A 10,455-nucleotide genomic window follows, 5' to 3' on the forward strand; every position below is an offset into this window, starting at 1 on the left:
TTTCTTTCCCAAAATTGACCTTTTTGTGTGCAGAAGTGTGGGAGGGTTGTTACTGTGTTTGATTTCATTTCTGCTCCTTGGCTAAGAATCGGTTCTGGGGTTCTGCAGGGGTCGCCTCTCTGAATGAAGGGTGAGGATTCTGGGCAGGAGAATGCCAGGTGCGGCAATGCGTCCCGAGGGAGCTGCTGGGCCAGGCAGCCCGGGCTGAGCCCCAGAAGCACCTGCGCCAGGCGGGAGGAGGCCGCCCCGAAAGGAGGCCTGGAGGGCAGCACCTGCCGAAAGCAGATTTCCCAACCTCTGCAAGGGGCCAAGGGCAACGTTTTGGCTAATGATCTGCAGTTTAAGGCTAAAAGAGTAAAGCCTGCCTTCTGCTCCACAGTTACCACCAATCTGATGTGAAAACGTTAAGGAAAGGAAAGAAATTGAAGGAAAGAAAAATCACTAAGATGGTGAGTTTGTCAGTTTGCCATGTGTTTTGTTTTGGTTTCTTTTTTTGGTCTTTTTGTCTTTTGAGGGCCGCACCCACGGCATATGAAGGTTCCCAGGCTAGAGGTCTAATCAGAGTTGCAGCCACCGGCCTATGCCAAATCCGAGCCACGTCTGCAAACTACACCACAACTCACGGCAACGCCAGATACTTAACCCACTGAGCGAGGCCAGGGATCGAACCCGCAACCTCATGGTTCCTAGTCGGATTCGTTTCTGCTGCGCCATGACGAGAACGCCTGCCATGTTTAATTAAAATATAGGGGCTCCGTTTTCAGATTCTGCTTCTGCCAAGGACTTAGCACTGTGGCCGTGAGCAAGTCACCCACCTCCTCTGTCTTCTCCCTCATGTGCCAAACGCAGATACTGACATCTGGTTCCCAGTGTTACTGCAGGATTAAATTAGATCAGGCCAGTCACCATTTGGCATGCGACAGGCTCCAAAGTTCCCCTGTCTCACAGCAAAAATCGACATGACACTGTAAATCCACTATACTTTAGTGTAAAAAAAAAAATTTAAAAGAAAGTTCCCCTCTCCTGCATCCTAGGATGAGTGCTGCCAGAACGCACAGCTCTCCATCGCAGAGCAGGTTTCCTTAAAGGAGGGGCAACCGCTTCATGTTAAGGCTGATTAAGCTCAGATTCAAATAACTTCAAAGTGCATGAAAAGCATCTGTTAAATCCAAAACATATTTTGATGTAAAAGCAAACAAACAAACAAACAAACAAAAAAACCACAGAATACAAAGTTCAGTCAGTAATTAGCTGAATTAAAAAAAAAAAACTATATTAAAAAATTATACATGATATAAAAAAAAAGAGCTAATTTCATCCCTATTTAGCGGTACCTTCCTGTTTATACCAAAGCTGGAGCCTCAGCTTTCTTTCCGTAAAAAGAGATGACATCACAGGTCACAGAGGCATGGACTTGGGAGTGAGGGGTGGCAGAGGTCAGGGCCTGGTACAATGCCCCACATAGGCTGACCCTCAACTCACACTCACTGCGATTATTTGCCAAGCAAGATCCCCTTTCCCTTTTGCTCAAAATGATCGACTATGGGAGCCACTTTCTCTTCAGTGCGGGAAGAACTTCCCTGGCATTACAAGGAGATCAGAATCCTGTTTTGTCCTCACTGAAAATGCTCAAGCCAGGCAGCAGTCAGTGGGGGTGATAAAATTGCCTTGTGGCTCTTAGCGTGACTTTTGTCCAAAATGATCAGAGAGTACATTAAATCATTAGCAGAAACTTTGCTGCCTGCTGATTTTACAATGCAGGCAATGAAATTCATTGCAGAAGCAAAATAGGGCCAATAATATAATTACAGCGCTCTGCCTATGCAGTCAGAGCTAATGCTATTATTTGACATTGCAAGGCTGTGTTTTTTCCCCAGAGTCTCGGTGGAGACAAGGTTTGCCCTAATTGGTTCCAAAGCACAACCTTCCCACCACAATCTTTCCTCGGGACCAGTAATGTTAATTTCCACACGACTGTAAATAGTATTTGCAAACAATACAAACATGGTAATAAGAGGCTAGGTGGGTAATTAATGTGGTTACAAAGTAGCTTATTTGCATTTTTATTTAAAAACGGCCTTCTTTAAAAAGCAGCTCAGATTTCTCTTTGCAAGAGGAGCCTTGGTTAAAGAGTACAGCAGTAATTATTCTCTTTAGGGGTTCTTTTATATGTCCTTCAGGGAATTAGAATGAAAAGATAAGCAGAATTATAAAGGAAATCATGTAAAATCTGAAATGTACTATAAACACTTAGTAGTGTATTTACCATAAGCTAGGCCTACCTCTTTCATTAATGGAATTATTTCAACCATCTTACAATACATTCAAATTAACTGTTCATATGGCTAAAAGGTACCATCATCTGGTTAAACTTCTTTCAGAAGGTTTAAGTGTTAGAAGATTCTTCCGTGCCCTTATAGTCGTCCCAGGATCCCCTCTTACAAAAAGTGTCCTCAGTAAAACAAAGGGGTAAGGTGGGAGCCCTCAGAGAAGGTGATCTGTGTTCTTCTCCAACAGAAGGAAACCAGAAGGTTAGAGCAATAATTTCACCCATCTCTTCTTCACTTCGGTCTGGCATGCAGGGAGTGGGAAAACAAATTCAAAAACCTGAGGTGGAATTTGGTCCTTCTCATTCCTTTCCCAAGTGGGACATGTGGAAGCTTCTAGAAAGTGGCAAAGATCAGGCCCATTCAGCAGTTGAGATACCTGAATTCACTGGGAGGCCATTTAATCATCGCCTACCAGCCGGTGGGAGGTGAGCCAGAAGCTGTCCCCTCCACTCCTCAAGGAGTTCATGGTCTTGGTGACACGACTGTCCCATGGAGGTGTCTATCAGGTTTGATGAAGGAGAAGGTTCCGGTCAGCCCACAGGCACCAGGACAAGTTCACGTCAGGGCGCAGTGTCCAAGGAGGAAAAAGAGACTGGGAGCTGAGCAGCAGAGGGGTGGGATTCTGCAGGTGCAAGTACAGGCACAGGCACGTCCCAAGGTCCTGGGGCGGGGAAGAGCTTGGTAGGTCTGGGGAAGCCTGTGGGCATATGCCCAGTGGGGTCAGAGGGAGCAGAAGGCAGAAAAGAAGCTCTATGCGCTAACGGCAGCCGGGTGACAGCTCCATTCACTTATTCTTTCAATGAACATTTATTAAGGACTTATTCTGTGCAAACTCATGTTCTACGTTAGAACGCGCACTCTACTGGAGGGAGGTGTTCAAGCAGCAGTAAATATAACCGATGAGAAAATTAAACAAACTGGTAGTGTGTGCTAAGTGCTAAAAATCAAAGGAAGGAAGAAGAGTTTAGAAGCATGGGGGGGGGGGAGAAGGTAGTTAAACCCGCCAGGAATAACATTCAAAGAAGTACACAGTCCCAGGTAATTACTGTCGAGTCTTCTGACATTTTTTTGAGAAGTCAGAAATGTGGGTTCTTGAGTGAAATCTTTTTTTTTTTTTTTTAACTTAAAAAGCAAACCTGTCACCCACTAAGCAGCTACAAAATAAACCCTGTCTGCAGGTAGAACAATGGAACAGCTTCCTGACCTGAAAGAGAGGCTGTACTGTTTTTAAAAAACAAATCTTAAAAAGATCTATTCTTACTCATTGGCCCAGCCCTCCGAAACGTACCCCCTCAATATTTTATTTTTGGTTAAGACTGCCCGTTTTTATTTAAGCCTCTCTATTCATGCAAATTCCGTACGATGCTGATATTCTGTCACTCCCAGGCCCTGCCACTCTCTCAATATTCAGCATCTCTCTCATTGGATGTCTAATGGGATGGCGGCTCAGTAAGACGAGATCTAAATAAGACCAGCTACTTGGTATTGTTTTGAAAATATTCACCTGGTAAAATTTATTTATACTTTGGATAGAATTCCAAGGCTGTAATGATGTTTTAAGTATGATTTCAAAATACTTGAGAAGAGCAGAAAAGCAATGAAGTGGAAGGGAAGGATAATAAGTTTATGACATTCGAGTAAATATATCCAGGAAACTGGGTCATTTACACCAGAACTGCAGTCTTTTCTGTTAAAATGTGCAAACAGCAGTATGAAAAATGGTTTGTGGTTTTAAAGAAATATAGCGCTACAGACGTCAGGGTGAGGGGACTCAATAACACTTAATGAAACTGTGGGTTCCGAATTAATTACTGACTGACGAAGACATCTAGAGGGAAAACAGCCTCGACGAGAGAAGGCTGGGACAGGCCGTAAGTCTGGAGGCTCCTCCGAGGACTCCGAGCTGGCTGTTCCCACCCCGTGCCATTAATGCTGGGTTAATGCGAGTCGCGGGTCCCTGCGAAAACCACTGGTTTGATTCTCAGAAACAAGACCGGTCTCTATTTTCCCGCCTTCCTCAGGTGTACCTTTCTTTCTTCTTTCTGTGTCTGTGTGGTTTTAACTACTGAGAGGAGCCTAAAATAAAAGACGAAACAAATGTGTGAAGTGGTATTTTCCTGACACACGCTGGGCTAAGGCATGTTAGCTGCTCGCCCCTCCATGCCTCCGCCAGGCTTTCCTGTGGGTGGAAAGCACCTTCCTGCCCCAGGGACACGGCTCTCGGTCATGAGACTTGACAGGGTATACGAGGGTGAAGCAGGCATGAAGCACCTCCAGGTGTGAAGAGAGGTCCCGTGGGCTTTCGGTCCTGGTTCCTTCCGTTGCAGCCCAGGCCCTGGGATGACACGTCACGAGCAACAGTCCAGGGATGCCCTGCAAAGACTGCAGAACCATGGCCAAGCTCCAGCCCTCATGAGACAGGAACAATGATACACAAGCGCTTTCGTAAACCCTTGAGAGCTTGGGGTTGCTTATTACTGCAGCAAACGCTGACTAAACCCCTAAGCAGTTCACTAAGAACAGTTCTACCACACAATTCAAGCCAGAGCCTGTGTTTTTTACACACGTTACAAATTCATGACATTCTCAACTATAACAGTACTAGACACACCATAAAGAAATTCTCACCTAATGGATGAAAACTCTTTTTTTTTTTTTTTTTTGCTTTTTAGGGCCACACTCACAGCATACGCAAGTTTGCTGGCTAGAGGTCAAAATCAGAGCTACAGACGCCAGCCTACACCACAGCCACAGCAACGCCAGATCCGAGCCATGTGTGCAACCTACACCACAGCTCAGGGCAATGCCAGATTCCCAACCCACTAAGCGAGGCCAGGGATCAAACCCGCATCCTCATGGATACTAGTTGGATTCATTTCTGCTGTGCCACAACAGGAACGCCTGATAAAAACTCTTTTTAATAACCACTGTCACAAAATGGACAAGGACGAGAAAGCATCAACCACTATCTGTAACAAGAGCTTCAAAGTAACCAATGGTCACCAGTCAGAAAACAACAGCAACAACAAGAAACCAGCAACATCCCTGAGCGCTTGCTGTGCTATGCGCCAGGCACTGTTCCAAATTGTCTCCTCACAAAAACCCATTTTTACCCCTATGTAGAGAGAAAGTGAAACAGAGGTTTAGCTACTTGCCAAGTTTTAGCTAATTTGCCAACACAACACGTAGACAGCTGTTAGCCTCCACATACACCAAGGTATTCCTTATTAAACTCCAGTGTTTAATAAAACATACTGTCATATTTTTGGTATAAAACAAAGCACCATGGTTACAAATATCCCAAGCACAAACACCATCAATAACTTACCATCATCCCCCAGGTACGTTTTTCCTATGATCAAATGTCCTGAGAACCACTCCAATCATGATTCTAACTCATCTCCCCACAGAGCTGAGCCACCCAGCCCCCGCCACCCCCCAAACTACATCCTCAAATCCCACCTCAAAGAGAATCCCTGCCAAGGATCAGGAACCCGCCTCGCTGCAAATCCCCACCCGAAACCTTCCCCATGTGGGAAATCTCTTAATTCCAGCCAACTGTAGCTGTAAAACAGCAATCATGTACAGGGGAAAAGGAGAGACGGAGAGACTGAGAACTAATAAAGTGGAATTAACATATTCATGTGGATGTCATATGTAATTTGTACAAAACATGGATCCAAGGTGTTTTAAATGAAACCTTCTAAAACGCTGGGACCATGTGCTATGCGATCGAAGCATATTGTTGAAAGCGCAAATAAATATATCAGAAACCCATGATTATGCTACTTTTGACTGGCAGGAATGTCTTTCTACCTTCCCTGTGATCAAGGGAAAGTCACCCAAGCTCGTTGGTTCAACCCAAGAGCAAGAGCCCAAGGGGCGAGGGGTGCGGTCCAGCCTGCAGTCTGCTCACCGGCTGCGTGCCCAGCTGGGGAGGCGCTGGGGGCCACGAGACAGGAGGGGGCACCTATTCCTAATTCTCACAAGGGGGCCGTGGGGCCGGTGGCCTGGGATCGGCTGGAGGAGGAGCCGGTGGTCCGGCAGCTCCGTCTTGCCTGATCTAGCCCTCACCACGGGCCTTGCGCAGGGACCACACAGGCGAAGCTACTCCACGGTTCGATGGTAAAAACGCAGCGGGAAGCGAAGCTCGTCTTCGTCTTCGGTGATTGGCCATTTCAGACCCGAGGCTCCAGACTCAAGCAAAGAACACGGACAAAGTCACACAGTCATCAGGTCACAGGCGGCCTGGGTTCCACGAAGCACGGAGTGGAGTTAGGAGGCTCGACATAAAGGGAACATGCGTCTACGGACCCTGTGACACGCAAGGCCCTCTGTCCAGAACGCCACACGCGTCGGCAGTCACTCCACAACCCCCAGAGCAGCGGGTGTCGTCGGGAGATTTGTCCTCTGACCCAGGTAGATCTCCACTAAGAAACTGGGCTGGGATCCAAACCAAGTGGTTTTGACCCAGACCCAAAACGCTTTCCCCCGGAGGACCAGTGCGACTCAAGACCACCACTGCAAAGCTGCAGGACCCGACCCAGAGCACTCTACAGGGGGCCCGACGCCGCCTCCCCACATGTTTGAAGAGGCCACTGGAACGAATCTGAGTTGCAGTCATCATAGGGGGGGATGTTCCGGGTGAGAGCACCCACAAGGCACTGCCTCCGGGTCCCCAGGACTCGCCAGTAGATAGGACCCATCTGGTAGCAAGGGACAGAAACCTAGCTGACACTAGTCACACATAAGCGGGGGTTATCTCCTCCTTAACAGGACAAGGCAGGGGTGAAGCTGGCAGGGGAACTCTTTTGCCGCCTCTCATTTCAGCCTGCCCTCACCCCCCCGTCAGTGTCCTTGTCACCGTAAACAGCTCTTCGCAGCCCATATAAACACCCTTCTAGCTCCCAGCCCCTGGACAAGGAGTAGCTTCTTCGCCGACTACTGAGTGGTCTGCCGTGAGCCAAGGGCCCACTTTTGGCTACAGCGTGATGGATCGTAAGAGGCCCAAGCTGGCTCAAACAAACTACCATCATCTTCACCTCCAAAGACCCCCGCAAGGGTCTGCTGTGCATCATGAGGGTGGAAAGAGGTGCCTGACAAGACCCGGGAAGCCTTGAGTGGGAAGGGAGCTGCCCCAGAGAAGTACGAGGGGTTTCGTTGCTATTTCCACACCAGCCACCGGCTACCCCGGAGCTCCTCCAGCCCTTCTCTTCCTCAGTCAACAGACCTGAAGGCTGTCCTCCCAATTTCATAGGCCCTGAGTATGACTGGCTTAGGGCCTTTCCGCTGGGCACTGAAGATGGACAGAAGAGCAGCACTTTCGCCAAGACGTGCAGACTTTCCCATCCCTCGCGCACCTGCACCAGCAAAGAGGAGGAGGGAGCCAGGTAACCTCTGTGTTACAGCATCATTACCACAAAAGCACCGAAGACCACTGAGGAGCAGCGGGGGAGAGCAAACCCACGGGGCCTGGGCCATCACAGGCAGGAGCTCCTGGGAGGCACCCGGCACCTGAGCTGGAGCCGTGGAGATCTGGCTCATTAACTGCTCACAACTTGCCTCTGGAACCTACCTCATTCCCGACCTCAGGAAGTCAAGTTTCCTCCTTTTCCATAAACAAACAACACACACACAACTTCAGAGCCATGCGTTGCGTTTTATTCAGGGACCTAGTGAGGACTAGAGCCCAGGAAATGACCTCTGATGCGGCTCTGAGGGACCCCTCCCAAGAGGCAGGGGAAGGGGCTATGAAGTGGCTTGGGTACACAAGCATACATCTCGGGGGACCAGAAATCCCCAGACCGGAGGGACGGGTAGTTCAGTTACTGATTTTAAGGCCTTTCTATGTAAGAGAAGTTGCAAGAATCCAAGTTCACAACATTTTTTCCTGTAAGATATCTAATGATCTAAGGGGCCTATTTTGCCTGTTTTTCCAAAGCACAGAGTGCCTCCCCCTGCTCTTCGGCCCGAACTCCCTCCACGGTGTACTGCAGGCGGGCACCTTCAGTGGCTAATGACTTCATCTCTGCAGAACCGCGTGGTGGGCGACATGCCTTGCTCCATACTCGCCTTGCTCAGCCCCAAACCTGCCTCCTGCAATTAACTCCATTCCGCAGGTGAGCCGCTTCCACTCAGCCGTAGCCTGGACCACATACAAGACTCCACAGCAATGCCAGGAACTCTGGTGTCGACCGCCCCTCCGCCTGCCCCTCCAAATTCTTCCTGCCCACTCACCCTGCTCTCCTCCTCCGCCCGCCGCCTCCTCCTCCCCATGGCTCTTAGATAATTTTATAGCAAGATCTGATCTAATGTTTACGGTTGGCCAAGCACAGAATCAAAACAGAAGATGCTCCATCCTCCGTCAAGTGTAGGTTCTGTTTTCCAGCGGCCCCAAGGAAAACGATTGACATGACTCCACAAGGCACGTCCTTCCTCCCAGCCCCTGCCAATACCCATGAGAGATCTTCGCATCTGTAGATCTTTGGAAACTCTCACGTAAGCCAATGAATTTTCTGCCTGGACCCTATCATAATGGCCCATAGTTTAGTGCCCTCTCTATGAAGTTTAACTTACTGGCTTGCCTTAGGCTTTTTCCCCCTAACCTTAACCTCTCAAAACTTCTACATAACATTCCTACCATTCTGGGATTTTTCAAACATGACCCTATTACTCCAATCTGTAGCCTTAAAGCTTTATTTTTCCCCAACTGAGGCAAGTGAACTGGATGAAAGCTCTTCTCACCACTTTGATCATTGTAGCTGTACTGATTTAATATTCATTGACAACTACTGAATTCCATGGAAAATAACTAGTTGGAAAACTATAGAAAGTACCTTTTAATCAGCTGAATAAGAAACTAAACACTCCCAAGTTCTCATAACCCTGGTGAGGAATTACAATGAACGAAGAGATGTTAGATTAATTAATTTCTTGGAACGCATCCATAACGCTTCATGGAAATGGAAGCCTTAGGAGGTCTGCAATGCCTGGGAAACACCCACCACGGCATTTAAACCCCTGAAACCCACTCACATCAACCAAGGAGTCTGTTTAAACCCAACCATCTGCATCACGCAAAAATAAAGACTTAGATTTTTTTTAAATGGACAACGAAGGGAAATAAAAATTCCTCTAGCTTCCAGGCATTGTTTTATATGTTTTCTGATTTGGTTCCACATAATTTATTACAGTTACGTAGAGTTTCTTGCAACATTCAAGAAGAAAGCTAATTTTTGTGATGGAAGAATTCAAGCTCATTCATTCATTCGTCCCTTCATTCAGCCACTCATCCCAACGAACAGGAGAAAGGAATGGAAATGGAATCATTCTCTGAGTACCTGAAAGTGCCAGGTCCTACGCCTGGAGGCTTTATTTAATTTTATTACAATTATCCAACGGTCACGTAGGCAGATATAAAGCTTTCTGAATGTCGTTTGTGTGCCTCTCGCTATACCCTATACGAGATATTCAGCTACACCTCGACGAATCACATGAGTCTTTTCAATTTACGCGCGTACAAACGGAGGCCCAGAGAAGTTACGTTTCTGTTCCTTCATCATCTGAGACGCCAATGGTCACTGATGTTATGTTCGACACTGCTTTTTGTTGGTTGGTTTAAGATTTCCAAGGTCCTAACAGATCCCAAGGTGGAAAATAAGCATTGTAAAGAAGGTTACATCCTGGGGGAGGGGACATACCTCTGGATTAAGAAAATTCCAAACACAGGATACTGCTGTATACTACCTGTGCAGCTGGTGACATAATCCTCCCGTTGTTTTGTTTTGTTTTTTGTCTCCCCCCCCCCCGCCCCAGGAAAAGGTAAATTGAGGAATAGTGTGTCTGCATCTAGACAGTAGGTTTTAATAGGATGAGGGAAGGCAGAACAGGCCAGAGGGAGGAGGAACCATGTAGGGCTCCAGTCCATGGGTTGTGGAGCCTGGAGAAAAGGCAGACAGATGCTTCTCTGTGGCCTCCTGGTATGTCAAACATTATGACCAGCTGTCCTCCACCGCAACAACAAGAAACAGACGCAAATCTTGGGGCACAAATATCAAGATAGACTAATTTAAGTAGCCGTAGGGGCAAACACCCAGTTAACCTTCTCGTTTAAACAAGGTTTCCA

At 47.5% G+C, this 10,455-nt stretch overlaps 1 protein-coding gene across 8 annotated transcripts in view; it reads right to left on the reverse strand.

The window, feature by feature from the left end:
- The window catches only part of WWOX (WW domain containing oxidoreductase), a 960,840-nt gene that overhangs the window by 863,850 nt on the left and 86,535 nt on the right, over window positions 1-10,455 (reverse strand). The window contains exon 6 of one of the 8 annotated variants that reach the window (XM_013998163.2): window positions 670-4,406. The exons of 6 other annotated variants lie outside the window; for them this stretch is intronic. In XM_013998163.2, coding sequence (XP_013853617.1) covers window positions 4,389-4,406 — 18 coding nt within the window. In that variant the 3' untranslated portion in view covers window positions 670-4,388. Of the gene's footprint in view, window positions 1-669; window positions 4,407-8,576; window positions 9,965-10,455 lie in introns of those variants that run through there. One more of the 8 variants, XM_021097063.1, reaches the window with a different exon arrangement.

Source organism: Sus scrofa, chromosome 6 (assembly GCF_000003025.6).
Source record: "Sus scrofa isolate TJ Tabasco breed Duroc chromosome 6, Sscrofa11.1, whole genome shotgun sequence".
NCBI classification, from domain to species: Eukaryota; Metazoa; Chordata; class Mammalia; order Artiodactyla; family Suidae; genus Sus; species Sus scrofa.